Raw genomic sequence first — 16438 nt, forward strand, 5'->3', positions numbered from 1 at the left:
TGCTTCAGGGATGTTATCCCGAGGGAAACGGTACAAAGAATAAGGATATTATCTGCATTAAATTATTCACATAGAATTATTTTCCATGTCAAAGTGTGAAAAAAGTCTTTTAGAGAAATGAGTAAATAAAATGACAATACACAGACTTGATACAGGGGACACGGCCATTCAAAATAAATGGAGACTATTACCCAACATCACAAAACTGTAACATGTTGAAGAAATAGAATGCACTAGATTTGTAACAATGTAAAATATGTGTGAATATGAACAAATACTGGAAAGAAACACAAATGAATATGTAATGCAAAGATTGATATTTTGAGTGATGTTACCTGAGTGAAATAATATTTCAGCTGAACACGCTGGCAGAAACATACCTGTTTACTAACACCACGGTCATTACTCCTATTTTCCTAATTGCTACAAGGGTGGTCATTGATTTTCAATATGCATCACACTAATGTTTGCTGGTCCAGCCCGAGCATGCCTTCAAAAGCCTGCTTTCTACCTCACGCAGAAGGTTACTACAGATGCATTTCTACGGGAAGGAGGCCCCGCCCCTCCGTGTCCCACCTGTACTGCAGGGCCAGCCTCAGCGCTGTGGCATTGGATTCGTATTTGCCCACCAGCATGCTCATCCGCTCGGCGTTGCTTTTGCATTCTTCCAGGGTTATTGTCAGGAGGTCATTTTGGGATTTGAGGTGTTCAATACGGCTACAAAGGAAGAAAAATCTCAATTTCACACTAGGGCCACAAGTAACTTGCCAATATTTTAGTGGTCTAATCTGGATTCAGGCTGGAAACGCAGGTTAGGAAGTGAGTGTGTCAGATATTTTAGCAAATGTAACTGAAACATGAAACAATAAAGGAAGCAACTGTAAGTTAAAAAATCACTTAACTCTGTGTGAATTACCCAGTTATTTCCCACCCAGCCATCGACCATGTGCTCTGGGGATAAACCAGGGAGAGCAGCAAACCACATGACCTCAGGCCCCGTGAGCTGCATGACTGGGATGCTTCAATAGCCGGGGGGACAACGAGAAGCGCATCATAGTCACAGCTGCTATTCGCAGAGCACTTGCTTGCAAATTCAACAGCCCTTTGAATTTTGTTATTATCCCCATTTCTCAGAAGAGGAGGTAGAGGCACAGGAAGGCTAAATACCTTGTCCTGGAGTTTGAACCACACAGTTTGACCCCAGGTCCTGTGCTCTTAACCACTAGCTACAGAGCAGATGCAAAAGATGAATTAGTGAGTGAAATGTGAACTTCCCCACAGGCCTCCGAATGGGAAGTGGACCAGGCACTTCGGAGTGAGTCCAAAGCTCCTTCCAGGCTGGACATTCCTGCAGCTGCTAAGTACTGGCAGGACAGGCAGTGGGAACATCATGCTTTACAGGAACCAGAAAGACCTACACAGTCAGAGCAGGCGAGCCTGTGACAAAGTCAGAAAAACATAAGCCTTCTGCTGCCTCATTTTCTGTGCCAGGACCCTGATCCTCGAGGTACCAGGGTTCATTTTCCATGGGACACACTCGTTTGTAGAATTCTGACTTCCAAGTCTTAAAGAGACAGAGGGTTTCACACACACAAAATGCAAGTGACACTTAAAATGTTAAGCTTGGAAGCCATGAGCCTTGAGAACTGATCCTATAACCACATATTAGGAATATGGTATGAGAGCAGATTATGGAGACACTCCCCCTCACGGGAGATGCCTACTGAGTGTATACGACAACTGCGAGGCTTAGACGACTTCAAGGTCAGTTCAGTGTAAGGTGTCATGGAACATACTTCTCTGCCCTTGTCACGTTACGGCTTCTTGACACAGTTCCTACTTTCTCGTTACTTTTCAACTTGCTCCTGTGAACATTTGGTCCCCACTAATCAGGTCAAACGGTTTACCCAGCTCATACGCCTCCATGCGGCCAAAGTCATTGTACGGGCCTTCTCAGGCCACACCTCGTGAACAGGCCACTCCTTCCTCCCTTGGGTTGCGACAGGTCTCTCCTGTTTTTTTCCTGCCTTACAGGCTGTTTCTTCTGTCTCCTTTGCTGGCTCCTTACTGTCTCTGAAGCCTGTGAGTGTTGGCATTCCCTCAGCCCCTCTGTCCCCAGCCCCTCCTCTGTCAATGCCCCTGCCCCGCCCCCCCCCGGGCGAGGTGTGTCCAGTGCCATGGCTTTAACGGGCATTTACGTTCCCAAGGCTCCCGAATTTCTCCAGTGCAGACGTCTCCTGAGTGCCGCTCTCACATATCCAGCGGTTTCCTGATTTTCCGATTCGGGTGCCATACTGACACCTCAAATTTAACACTCCTATGTGGGACTCTTGATTTTTCCCAAACTGCGTCCTCCCCCACCTTCTCCATCTTGGTCAGTGCCACCACCACGCACCCAACCGTAAGGTGAGTCACTTGATAATCTTCTTTTGAGACCACCCCCTCCTCTCATCTCCAGATCTAACCAGCTGCGGTTTCCGCTGATTTCACCAGCAAACACTGACGACCCCCACCCCTCCCCATCTTCCCCATTTCGGCCACGCCGGTCCTCTGCACACCCTCCCTGCTTCTGCTCTTGCCCCACCCCTTTCCATTCCTCACACCTGACTGAGCTTTCAATATTTGTATCAGATCTGCTCCTTCTACTTAAAGCCCTTCCACAACTTTGAATGACACTTAGAATAAACAGTAAAGTTCGTCCGTGGCCTCCAAATCCACCTCCCACCCAGCCCTGACTCTTCTGCCCCCTTATCTCACGGCAGCCCTCCTCACACTCACTCTGGGTTAGCTCCACGGGCCTCGGGCAGTTCCTACTTCATGCCAACGTGCTTCCAGCCTTGAGGTGGATGAGTTGGCCCGCAAGACAATTCTTACTTTGTCACAGGGGTGCTCCTTTCCCCCCTTAAAATCTCAACCTAAACATTCCCTTTTCAGAGATGCTTTCCCTGGCTACTACTAGAAACACCAGCCCTCCTTGTTGCTCTACCGCAGTGTCCTATCTACCTGGAACTTTCCTGTGACCTTGATTGCTTTTCGCCTAGCGCCCTAAGAGATCACAAGATCCATCAGAGCAGGGACCTTGTCTGTCATACTTCCCTTTGTACACCAAACAGCCTAGCACAGAGTAGGTGCTTAACACAGTGGTTAAATGAGGAAGCATTTTTAATTAGGTATGACCCTGCTCCCCCACTCCCCCGCCCCCCACACACAGTTAAAGGCTGTCATTTTTTGGAGTGTAAGAGGCCTCCAACTTTGCGATAGGTAGTTAAATAATAACAGATGTGAGGGCATCCTGTTAGATTATTTCTAAGGACTCCCATATTGTAGCTGCAGCTCTGATCCCAGAGAGGATAATGGAGGTAAGGTCAAAGGGCAGGGCTTGGACTTTTGGCTAGGCTAATTAACAGCTCTGCACTTAGGGCGAGTCACTCATTGTGGAAGCCCTTGCTTTCTCCTTCGCAAAATGGGACTGCCACTCTGCCCTCCCAAGCTGGTGATTGAGAGGTTGTCTGTGAGAGCCCTTTGTGAGCTGTTCAACACCACAATGTGAGCTACAGGCTCCAAATAGTTCCCCCTTCTTTGGTCTCTCCTAGGTGCACATAATTGCAGAGAAAGGAGCCTCCCCCAAGTTCAACTACAAAGCAGGCTTGTTAAATCCCAGAGTCTGTAGAGGGAGGCCCTCACTGAACGGAGGGCCCCTGAAGGCATCCGACTTCATTAAATTGCAAAGGGCATGTCTGCTCCCATTTTCAAGCACTCAGTGGCTTGTGATACAGCACTCAGAGGGCTGCTTCTTTCCTGCTACAAAGTAATCATCAGGATTGTCACTCTTAAGTATTTTGGATTTAATAAGGAAACCATTTAATTTCAAGATTTAAAATGACCTAGATTTGCCACATTTCCTTAGTTCTCAAGCACTGTATTAAACAGCTTCAAATCAGGGAGGACTAACACAGTAATTCAATTTATTCAGGTTTGCCACACACAAGGGGAGTGGCATTAAGCACTGCTGTATGGGGAAAGGCATCTGCGTTTCTCCCGGGTGAGCTCATAGGCCTTTCCAGTGCGTACTGTGCTCTGCCACTGTGCTCTGCCCCGACCTGGTAGGTCGGGGCAGCCACGCCGCACTGGGGTGAGATTCAGCGTCCACTCTGCCACTGTGGGGCGATGCTGATTCAAAGCGGTTACCCGGGTGGGCCCTGGTCCTTCCTTGCCTTTTCCAGCAGCTGTCTCTCACTGCCGGAATGACACATAAGCCCGGCTTTGCCCGAGGTGGGGGGCAAAGTCAAGACGACTTCTGTCATGAAACTGGGGAAGAATCCGTAAAACTGGGTACATGGTAAAACTATTCTAAGACAGACAGCATACAGCAACAGAGAGGTGTGCACATTTGTTAAAACCATAAATGAAATTAGGCGACCCTCAGTGAGAGCAGGGAGGGTCAGACCAGAAGGCTTGTTTAGTCCCAGGAATGCCTCTATCAGGTTGCCTCCGCTGGTTCTGGGTGCCTCCTCGCACCCCAGGGATGCTGACTCTACATCCCCGAACTTCTCTCGGCAGCCCAGGCCCGCACACTTGGCCTCCATCTTGTCATCCCAACCTACTCGTCAGTCTGTGTGAACTGCTCCAGGAGTTACAACAAGGTTTCTGAGGAACAGTGCCAAATGAAAAAGTGGGGCCCCGAGTGCGTAAGTTATTAAGACTTGAAAACGGCACAAGAAGAGCAGTAAAGCAAGTGTGGGGTCCTTTTAAGGACAAGGCCCTGTGCATTTGAGTCCGGTCTCCCACGCATGACGCCAGCCCAGACTGCTTGCTGTAAGCCCCTGAGACGAGCAAGATGGTACAGACTCCCACCCACCGGCCTGGCAGCCGGTGGCAGCATCACTGTGCCACGACGCAAGAGCCCACTCCAGTCGATCTTCGCAAAGGGGAGGGAAGGCTGCTCCCCCCACCACTCAACTACACAGGATTTCTTCTTACCTATTCAAGCGTTCTGTTTCCACCTCGAACTCTCTGATTTTGCTTTCGGAGATGGCAGACCCGTGTGAGTAGAGCGTCTGGAAGATCTCCTGGATGTTGGAGCAGTCCTGAAGAGAGTGAGCCAGGTGTTCTGCCACGCTGCTGGATACCTGCACAGGTGAGCATTAATCCCCCTCTGGATAGTGTCACTTCAGGGACACTGATCCCCAGGCATGCTGTGCATGCAGAACAATTGAAAGCTTCTATTCCTGAGGACCAGGCACCAGGAGATGGTTACCCTGATCTTTCTCAGTTTGTGCAATACAATTCTAGCATAAAAATTCTACACAATTCTAACTGTGTGATGTGAAAGCAATACACAAACAGGATCAAAACACAGCTGCAGTCTCCCGATACAGACATTCTGGATTGGAGCAGAGCCTGGACTCCCTTCCCCCTTCCTGAGCCCCTGCCACTCCAGGCCCTCGTCTCCGGTGCTATAGCCAAGGAGATCCTTTCATTTCATATCTTAAATCTGGCATGGAATCTTGATGCATGCAATTTTTGCTCAGTGCAGAATCTGAATCAGGGCCTTAAAAGCGCTACCCGGGCTCTCTCCAGCCTTACAGATCACACAGCTGGCCCTTCTAACCTCACCCCCAATCCTAAAAGGTATCCCCCAGAGAACTAAAACTACTGCCTTTCCTCCATCCACCAGCTTACAGCCCTAGGAGGTCTGCAGACTCTACACACGGACACTCTGGTATGGTACCAGGCTAGAAGGTTCTGGTCTGTCACAGCACTGGGCTATCCTTCAAAGGCAGCATCCATCCCCAGTGGCCAGCACGCTGCCTTTCAAGCGGGATGTGCAAAAGGTGCAGTTCTCTTAGAGCTTCCTGACTCGCTCAGTCTCTGGGGAGCAGGGTGACATAAAGCAGATAGGTCAAGACTTTCATCTACGTCACCAGCTACTAGACCTAAATCATTTCACTCTGAATGGTCTCTAGTAGAGGAAAAACATCTCCCTTAAAGCTAAAAAAGTAATTCACCATGTGGAAAACACTATACATTTTAATCTGACTCTTTGGAAGGAAATCAGGTATGATTTATTAGTATAATTAACCGGTTTGCTGGAGGTGAACTTGAGAAGTTTTTCCATCATCTCCTAGCCACTGTCCTGCCGCTCTGTGGGGACTTTCTCGCCTTGCTTCTTGAGGACACTCACCCCGATGCTGCTGATTTCTGAGCCCAAGATTGGTCGATCGGATGATGAAGATTCAGACCTGGTCTTTGACAGCTTCACCCTCTCGGCAATCTTAAAAAGCAAAACAGCAAATTATCACCCTGCAGATAAACCATTCACACTGTTTATCCAGGACCACCGGTTCACCATGGCAACGGAACTGGTTAACATCTTAAAAACAACTCACTTGTCCAATTTTTATACCCTTCACGTAACCTGGGGCTTTTTACCCTCAGCACTACTGACATTTGGGGTTGGATATTCTTTGTTGTGGAGGCTGTTCTGTGTGTTGTAGGATGTTCAGCAGTGTCCCTGGCTTCTAGCTACAAGATGCAGTAGCAATTCAGTTGTAACCATCAAAACTGTCTCCAGACACTGCCAGGTACCCCTTGGGGGACTAAAATCACTTCTGGTTGGGAAACACTGTTGTGGCCTGACTCATTGAACTTGATGGCTGAGAACCAATCTTATTGTGGAGACCGGCTCGGCTACCAGGGGAGAGAGATGCATCACTTGAATACTCTCTCTAGGGTGGACTCAACATAGGAGCCTGGGGCTGCAGCAAAGATGGGAGGGGCTGCTTCTCCCAACTGCCACGGCCTGGCCATCAATATCTATTTCTCTGCTGGCAGGGCTGTCAGTCCTAGGAGTGAGGAAATCATGGTTCATCACTCAGCGTCCCCTCCTGGGCTACACCTCAGCCCAGGGAGCACCTCTTCATCCACCCCTTAGTATTGCTGAACCTGACAGAACGTCTCACTCTCCACAGTGACTTGTCAGCTGTGACATACTCCAGCCGGCTGATTAATGAGAGCTGGAGTTCAGGTTGAGGCTGAAAGAGACTTAAAACTATTAGTGGGTTATCTCTCCCTGCAGCTCGAGCACAGGAGGCCAGTGCGAGACCCCGGGGAAGCCTCTTGGGGCTGTCTGAGCTAATCGCATGCCTGCATAGTGGCCTGCTTCCAGATGATGGGAGGTGTTCCTGCCGTCCCCAGCAGCTCACCTTGGCGATGGGAATGTCATTGCTGCTGCTGCTCGTGCTCAGCTCCCCGGTGCTGGGGTTGACCGGGCGGTTGGTGGAAGTGAGGCGGCCAGGGCTGGAGGGCCCTGTGGCCTGCACGCTCTGTAGTCGAGTTTGAAGCTCTCGCACCTGAAATAATAACGAGGCCTTTAGACACAGCTGGTGGTTTCCGTAGTTCCATGGTAGGACACTGCTTTACACTAAGAGGTCAGCCTCCCTGAAAAGCTAAGTTGGTTGAGTCCACGTAAATGTCCCTGTACTTTAAACTAGACCTGCCACTGGCCAGCATCGGTCTCCCACAGATATGACGTGAAGATGTTATCTAAGGCACTGGGAGCTTCCAGCAGAGGCAGAATGGCATCTTTAACAAATGTTCATTCATTCAGCCTCACGCGCCTGATGCTGTCCTGGGCGCTGCCGATTGAGAGGCCGGGATGAGATCTCCACTCTCAGGGACCTCGGAGCTCACAGACCAGTAATTCCAGCCCGGTGCACCTCAAGTGCTGTCAGTGTCTACCCAGAGAGGTGTAGGAAGCAGAGAAGGGGAGGAATATGTCTCTATCTGAAATGATCAGGGGAGGGGGAGAGTGGGGGTAGTGAGCAGTCTTACAGGTGAACAGGATTACGTCAGACGAGTGAGGGCTGGCTTTGCTGGGGGTGGTGTGGGGCACGGGGCCGGGGAGGACAGCGCATACAAGGGCACAGGCATCGTGGTGACACCAGGGTATGAGGAGCCGCAGGTCATTCGTATGCGTGGGGCGGGTGAGAGGCTGAACTGGCGGGAGGCGAGGCTACGGTGCAGAGACAGGGGTGGCACTCTCAGCTCTTCCCCAGGGACTTGGAGATGAGATTGTCCCTGGGGCAGTGGGAAGGAATATCTAAACAGTGCTTTTGTGTGACAGTGAAAGACAGGGCCCTTTGAATGACCTGTAGAATATACATTAACCTGCACAGAATTTCAATGTCCGAATCCTGCTTCCCTATGGCTACGGCTCAGTGACAAAGGGAAAAGTGTTCGAAGTAAAGTGAAGGGGGTTGGTAGAAAATGTCCTTTCTGGCGACCTTGATCATCAGCTACAATGTCTAGCTTAAAGGGCAAACTGACTACAGCATCCATGGGCCCTTACAAATGGGTGGCAGGCCCTGCTGGAAGAACTGGCCCCAGGGCATCTAAGGCAGGGCTTCCAAACTTGTAGGTGTGCCAGAGTGCCCCATAGCTTGTTAAAAACACAGAATCCTGCCTCAGGGATGCTGGGTAGATGGGGACAAACCCCAGGAACCTGCATATCTAACAGGCTCCTGGGAGATGGCGGTGATGCTCCCAGTCGGGGGCCCACACCTGGAGCAGCACTGAATTGAACGAAGGGACTTCCAAGGCCACGGGGCACTTTGGTCCCAGACCCGGGAGGAGCAGAGCCTCACCCCTCCCAGCCCGGCGCCAAAACCCCTCCAGACAAACCCTTTTCTAAAAGCAACTGGAAAGCTTTCATACTAAGTCTCCTGGATGTCTCCATCCTGCTAAATTGGGAACCAAAAGTAATTGAAATTTCAATAATTCATCAACATATTAGAAACCAAATAGGAAAATCCCCTCAGAGCAAACTGCATTCAATAGTGAAACAGCTAAAAGGTGCCTAATGCTCTGCTGCGGCTTCTTCCAGTGACTGAGGGTTGATGGAAACACGTGTCGATCTTGTAACACACCAGACACAGGACTGAGCTCAAAAGAATTTAGAGACCAGAAAATCCACACCTGCCACAGCCAAATGGTACTGCTGGTGAGAGAGTGCAGGGCTCACTGTGCAATGTGCCCTGGGAACCAAGAATGGCTATAGCGTGGATCCCTCCCAACGAAGCAGGGCCCAGGTAGCTTCCTGGCACTGGGCAACCTCCCTGGTGAAAACCACGGATTTCAATTTCTTCTGCCATGAGAGTCTACTGAGGTCCTGAATAATGAACAATGTTAACACCACTCCAAGATCTAAAGAGTGTCTGAATCATTTGCAACACAATCAGTGGTCTGTTCCTAGAATCCCAACTGGCCCACTCATCTTGCTTTTAAATAAATACAAATGATCCTGGGTGATCTACAAAATCTTCATTAAAACTCTCCATATTTTTTAAAGAGTTGTTCTAATTACTAAAGCAAAACATGTTCAGTGTGGAAAATTTAGACGACACTGAAAAATGGACACAGTGGAAGCACCTATGTTCTCCCCCACCACACAGAGACGTCCACATCTAGCTGTTTCCACAGCATGTCTGCACACAGGCACACACGCTTCGGATGAGTTCTAAATCTACATATCCACCTTCATTTTACTATTATTTTTTTACATCCTCACCTGAGGGTATGTTTATTGATTTTAGAGAGAAAGGAAGGGAGGGAGAGAGAAAAACATCGTTTTGAGAAAGAAACATCGATTGGTTGCCTCTTGCATGCATCCAGCTGGGGATCGAACCTGCAACCTAGGCAAGTGCCCCGACCAGGAATGGAACCCAAAGCCTTTCTGGTGTACGGGACAATGCTCCAACCAACTGAGGCACACAGCCAGGGCTATCCCTTACCCTTTGAAAAGCTTTGGACCTAGAGAATTTCTTTGAAAGCTAAAGGATATTCAGCATGCTTATTTTGGTCTATGCTTTATTATTAATGATAATTGTTAGGCACTGAAAAAAATCAAGTTGAAGGGAGTGGAATGATTCTGTCCTAGAAAGGAAGACAGACAGACAGAGGTAGGGTAAAAGTAGCCTTCTTTCCCCTCTTGATTTTGCCATGGGGGTGTGTGTCTTAATTTCACGAATAAATGCATGGAAATGAAGGCCCCCGTTTGCTGGTTCAGCCTCAGTGAGGCTCAGAAGGGAAGACACTGCTGTCAGAGCCTCACTTTTACACTCGCCTGTCATAGGTTAGGGTGTGTTCCCCAAGAGATGTGTCCAGGTTCCAACCCCAGGACCTGTGACTGTGGCTTTATTTTGAAATATGGTTTTTGTAGATGGAATTAAGAATTAAGGACCTCAAGATGCGATCACCTTAAATATAGAGGCGGCCCTAAATCTAACGACCAGGGTCCTCACCAGGAACAGGAGACTGGAGATGGACACGGGGAAGGAGGCCACGCAGAGATGGAGGCAGAGCTTGGCCACAAGTCAAAGAACAGCAGGGCCCGGAGCTAAAAGAGGCAGGAAGGAATCTCTTCTGGAGCTTAGGGAGGAGCACAGCCCTGCCAACAGCTTGATTTTGTGGGCTCCAGGACTGCGAGAGAATACACTTCTGCTGTTTTAAGCCACCAAGTTGGAGCTAATTAACTCACGTATCGACCTTTTTCTTTTTTTTAGATTTTATTTTCTTATTCTTAGAGCGAGAGAAAGGAAGGGAGAAAGAGAGGGAGAGAAACATTAATCAGTTGCCTCTTGCATGCCCCCGACTGGTGAGCTGGTCCGAAACATAGGCATGTGCCCTGACTGGGAATCAAACTGACAACCTTTTGGTTTGTGGTATGATACCCAACTCACTGAGCCATACCAGACAGGACTACCTGTCTTTTATGGAAGATATTTTATTAAAGAAAATACAGGGTGGGACAAAAGTAGGTTCACAGTTGTGAGTGAAACACACACTTTATTCTTATTTACTAATCATTATATTTTCCATATGAACAACTGAAAACCCACCTTTGCCCACCCTGTATGTTTCTCATTACAAAATATGTGGTTCGGAGTCAGGGGATAGGCAGCATCACAGCTACTCCTAAGCAAGGAATCGATACTTGTGGGAAGGTCATTCACCAGCCTGTACAGCCTTTCTCAACTGGAGTTCTTCAACAACACAGAGCGTGATTTGAAAGGCCATTTTTTCATTCCTCCTAAAGTCAGTATGTAGCCAGTACCTGTGCAGATGCCAAAAGGGAAGTTAATCTGCTGTGCCCACTGGAAACCTGGTAGAGCACAAAGGGAAGTTTCCTGTCTCTCGGGGGCCCACAGCCCAGCCCCGCATCACAGAATGACGGCACTCTGAGAAGAGGTGCGACGGTGAGCGCCCTAGTGTAAGAGAAGCCTCACCCCTGCCTCCCCAGAGCAGGAGACACTGGGATTCGATCTTGAAGGCTGAGTTTTTGTTCAATAAGCAATAAAAAGAAAAGGGCAATGGGGGAGGCTCTGAGGGGTTCAAGTAAGGAAATGACATTAAAATGCCAGAACTCTGCTTCTCTCATTTATACCTTAATGACTCTCAGAGGGAGAAAAGGGCTTTATAAAGATCACTTGATCAGAAGAGCGAACAGACTGAAGTGAGGGAGAACAAGAAGGGAGTCGAGAGTGGTACTGACAGCTCAGGTGAGAAATGATGAGGCGCAAACACAGTGAACTGGGAGCGAAAACGGCAAGATGCAGCCTAGATCGGCACCGTCCGCCAGGTCACACCTGCCTAGTGAGCACTTGCCGTGTGCCTACTGTACTCAAGAACTGAATTTGTAATTGTATTCTACTTTCACCAATTTAAATTCAAGTTTACATAGTTGTATGTAGCCAGTAGCTACTGCACTGACCAGTACACTTCTAGAACGATTCAAGGAGGTAAAATAAACCAACCAACAAACAGAAAAACAAACAAAGAAAACACCCAACCCTGTGGCTGGGTGACTTAGTGGATTACGGTGCTACTCAGTGAAATAGAGAAAACATGAGAGGGAGTTGATGTTTCAGAGAGAAATAGAGATGCCAGCTTTGGATGGACACGCTGACTCTGAGGAAGCACTCGGTATGTGAGTGAAGATATTCAGTCAACAATGAAGAAATGCAATCTGAGGAAAGGAGGTCAGAACTGGACATGGTGTGCAGGAACTGTGTGTGGATCGGTTGCCCAGGGTGGAGGGTCGGCCGTGGTGCTGGGAAGAGAGGGTCTGCAGAGCGTGTTGGATCGAGGGGTCAGTGGAGCACAGTAAGAAGGGGGCACTTCTGCTCTGGGAGAAAAAGAAAACAGGCAAGGACAGGTAGTAAGGAAGGTGAGTGTGCCGGCTGGAGAAGGAGGATGGGAGGCAGAGGGTGCCTGCCTGTAGGTTTCTGTTTTCAAAAAAAGAGCTAAAGTGCTCTGCTGGGGGTGAGGGAGGGGAACAGCCGACGTAGGAAATGAGGAAGAAAGCTGAAGCAGGACCAAAAAAATGGGGGAGAAACAAAAAGCTTCCACTGCACTGAAACTCAGCAGGGCTCTTTTATTCAGGACAGTGGACTGAGTACACAGTCAAGAATAAGAAGATTAAAACCATAACAGTGAATAGAATGTGCTTGGGGCACTGGCAGAAAGAAGAGCTGGGCACATTCCTTAAGGGCAGAGTAGAAGGAAGAGAACTGATGAAAGAAACAGAAGGGAAAAGCCAAATTCTACAAAACATGCAGGGGGAAAACATGCAGGGTCCATCCACCCAAGGAAGGTGGGCGGGGTTTAGACTCCCACTCGGACAGGTAAGCCGGAGGACAAGCAGGAGAAGTGGGCTGCAAACAGGAGAAGCAACTCTGTATCCAGAACAAATGAAAATTTCCAACATACGACAGCCCCAGCTAAAATAAAAAGGCACTCCTCCTATTAAGAATGCATAGAAATGCTGCATAAAAAGAAAACAAAGAGAAAGAAATCCACTGCCAAGTTTAAAAGAAAGGCACTAAAATCTCCAGATGCCAGAAGCGAAGCGAAAACCAAGCTAAAGTGGTTAGGAAGGAGCGGTGTTGCAGCAAGCCATGGGAACCGAGAGTGAGCGGGACCCAGAATGGCCACACCAGGAGGGGTGGGAGTGATGAGTTGGTCCCTGAAAGTCAGGCTGTTGGAGCTGATCCTCTGAATAAAGCCAGAGCCTTCCTGCTCTACCCCACCCCACCGTCTGTGAAAAGGGAACTGAGCCTGCTGCCCGTGAGGCCAGAGAGAAACCCCAGGACTGTGCAGAGGGGTCAACCCCAGGGAATTAAAGTCCCAGACCCCTGACACATTTGGATGTGGAGTCCAAGTGTGCGCTCTCTGCATACTGGGGGCGGGGATCAATGTTACGTACAAGAGAACAGTGAGAGCTGGGCTGGATTTTGCTGGGACACGCATTGCCCAGTAAGTCACCCAGAAGCATCAGAGAAAAGGAGACATAAGATTTCTGTGACTACGAAGGTGCTGGACATGGAGCTGTGACGGCAGGGAAGGAAGGATGAAGGCAATCTAAGCCAGGAGATGAATTCACCCAAGAAGAAATGAAAACAAAGGAGACAGTGAACTACAGCACAATCAATACATTTATGATCCTTAAAGAGATAATAGGAATTTGCACAAAGAATAAGAAAAGCTAAAACACAAACAGGCAGATACCAAACAAGAACAGGCAGATGAGAGAAAAAAGCCAGGGGAAGATATAATTGATAAAATAAAAATCAATGCACTGGTTGAACTCCAGACTGGAAAAAACTGAAAAGAGAATTAGTGAACTGGAACACAGCACAGAGGAATTAACTCAGAGCACAGCATGGGAGCTAAGACACACAATGCACATGTGTCGGTGAGAGGCACAAATGACCGCTGGGGCCCGGCACGGAGTCCCAAAGGAGAAAAACAGGAGCCCTGGCCGGGTTGCTCAGCTGGTCAGTGTGCCATACCCGTACGCCAAGGCTGCAGGTTTGATCTCCGGTCAGGGCACAGACAAGAAGCAACTGATGAAGGCATAAATAAGTGGAACAACAAATCAGTGTCTCCCTCTCTCTCAAAACAAACAAACAAACAATCAACCTAGGAAATGGCAGAAAAACAGTATTTGAGAAGAAAGGAGGTGAGTTTTCCAGATATGGAGACAGAGATGAGCCTCGAGACCAAAGGATCACATCAGGTGCTAAGTAGGTGTGACAGCTGACAGTTTTTAGATTTGCTGGCAAGTTCTTTGATATTCCTTCCATCAAGAGGTGGAGCCTGCTTCTCTTCCCCTCGTGGGTGTCTGGCCTGAGAGATTACTTCCAACAAATAGAATGTAGTGGGAGTGAGACTAGTAACTTCTGAGGCCAGGTTTAAAAAGGCGACATTCTGCCTCGCTCTCCCTCTCGGGATGCTGCCCCTCACCAGCCGGCCGCTGCACTGCGAGACAGCGCCAGGGACAGAAGGCTGGCGGGTGCCCTGACCAACGGCCCTGCTGAGCCGCACACGGCAGCCGGCCTCACCCTCCAGACATGAGGGAGGTGACTGTGACCCCAGCCTCCATCTGACTGCAATGCATCCGAGCCATCTGAGAGCTGCTGTTGGGACCTGGCCACCCCAGGGCCACCAGGATGATAACACGTATTTGTTGTTGCATGTCTCCAAATTTGGGGCAGTTTGTTATGCTGCTAAAAGTAACTGGAACAGGGGGACAAAAAAAATAAAAGCAATAAAGAGATCATCTTAAAAGCCGTCTAATGGGAGAGTGAACCACCTTGGCCGCTGAGGCCAGGCGCTGGTTTGCTGCATTCACCACTGTGCGGCCAACACCGTGGACGGCGTTTGCCCCAGGGTCGGTCTCAATACACTCTGTGCAATCTAAGTTTTAAAAATCTCTCAACCTAAGCCCAATACTCAGGTAGACTGTTATGGTAGACTGAATAATGGCCCCCAAAGAAGTCCACATCCTCATACTGAAAACCGTGAAGATGTTTACCTTAAATGGCAAAAGGATATTTGTAGGAATTCTGAGATGGGAAGGTTATCCCGGATAATCTTACAGGGACCCAGCAGTGACAAGGGCCCTTGCAGGAGAAAAGCAGGAGTGCGGGCACTGGAGAGGTGTGCAGGTGCTGGGCCGCTCGGGGCGGAGGAGGGGGCATGCGCCGGAGGAACGCAGGCTGCTCCAAAGCCAGAAGAGGCAAGGGAGCAGAACTCCTCGGGGCTCCTGGGGGGAATGCAGTGCCGGCGACACTTTGACCGCAGCAAGAGAGGTGCATTTTGGACTTCTGAACCCCAGAATCGTAGGACAATAAACCTGTGTTATTTGAAGCTATTACATTCATGGCAATTTGCTACAGAAGCAATACAGAAGTATATAATTATCATCAAGAGTGTTGCCAGAAATAAAGATTAAGGGCTTACCTTTAAATTCTTTGCTAAAAGACCTTTGCTGAAAGAACTTCCTAAGGATACATGCTTTTCAGTAACAAAAATATTAAACTTAGAAAAAGAACGGGATGAAAGGAATAACAGTGACCACTGAGATGGGCAGGGATGTGGGGCAGAGGGAGCCCTGCCATGCAGCGGCGAGCGGCTGGGCTGACGAGCCCCTCTGGAAGGCCTCAGTGTAGGACTTGGCCCCAGGGAGAGGACGCACAGCCAGCACCCTGCAACCTCACCCCGGGTGGACGTGCAGTCCAGAGAAGTTCCCACACGGGACCGCCCGGGACACGAGCAAGGCCACCTGCACCGGAGCGCTGTTTGTGGTGGCAGGGAGCCCGGCTGTTGGGTGCAGCCAACGTGGCGGGTGGCCACCACAGACCTGGACCCATCAGCAGTGTGGACAGATCTTGGAGTGCCAGGGGCATGAGTGCGGGGGTCGGGGGGAGGAGAGAAGTCCACAGCACAGTAACCTTATGTGGATTAAAAACAGCACACAAAACACTGTGTATAAGGACACACGAAGTGAGGGAAAGGAAATAGGATAGAAGAGGAACAAATAAATTAAAAGCAGGACCTTTCATGGATCAGTGAGTGTGCCTTTAACAGAGGAATGTACTTAGCTTATCTCCGTACCCTGCAGGACAAATTAAAACAAACACATGAAATAAAGTAAATACAAAGATGAGAGGTTGGGAGCAAGAGAGCTTACAAGAAGCCAGAGAGTGAGGGCTGGTGATGAAGAACATGGTGCTAGAGGTGTCCGAGGCAAAGAGGGTGGAGGGGTGCTGGGGGGACACAGAGGCAGGGTTCTGAAATGAGGGGAAATGCGCTGAAAAGACGAGGCCAGAACAAGCGCACTTCGGGCCAGCCACCAGCCGCTCCAGTCTCCCAGGACGAGCGCCACAGCACAGATGAGATGAGCCGGCCGTTGATGAAGCCATCTGTGACTGCGGCGCCGAGAGTGACAGGCAGGAATGGAAGGCGGTGGCGGAGCGGAGTCCCGAGCAGATTAGAAGCATTATCATTCACCCTAAAAGAATGAGTCTGTTCTGCTTACGATATACAACACAGCGGTGTTCACTGGGTAGCTGTAATTTCAGGCAATTAGGTTGTA

The 16438-nt window shown here is 49.3% G+C and overlaps 1 protein-coding gene across 5 annotated transcripts in view; it reads right to left on the bottom strand.

Annotated features, from left to right (window-relative positions):
- MCC (MCC regulator of WNT signaling pathway) overlaps positions 1-16438 on the bottom strand; it is a 394500-nt gene that overhangs the window by 34675 nt on the left and 343387 nt on the right. For 4 of the 5 annotated variants that reach the window (XM_045837873.1, XM_045837874.1, XM_045837876.1 and 1 more), the window contains 4 exons: positions 7206-7352; positions 6185-6274; positions 4981-5129; positions 577-717 (listed from right to left, as the gene is read on the bottom strand). In XM_045837873.1, coding sequence (XP_045693829.1) covers positions 577-717; positions 4981-5129; positions 6185-6274; positions 7206-7352 — 527 coding nt within the window. The remainder of the gene's footprint in view (positions 1-576; positions 718-4980; positions 5130-6184; positions 6275-7205; positions 7353-16438) is intronic. The other variant, XM_045837875.1, reaches the window with a different exon arrangement.

This window comes from Phyllostomus hastatus, unplaced genomic scaffold, assembly GCF_019186645.2.
Source record: "Phyllostomus hastatus isolate PE091 unplaced genomic scaffold, TTU_PhHast_1.1 phas_contig_254, whole genome shotgun sequence".
Classification (NCBI taxonomy): Eukaryota; Metazoa; Chordata; class Mammalia; order Chiroptera; family Phyllostomidae; genus Phyllostomus; species Phyllostomus hastatus.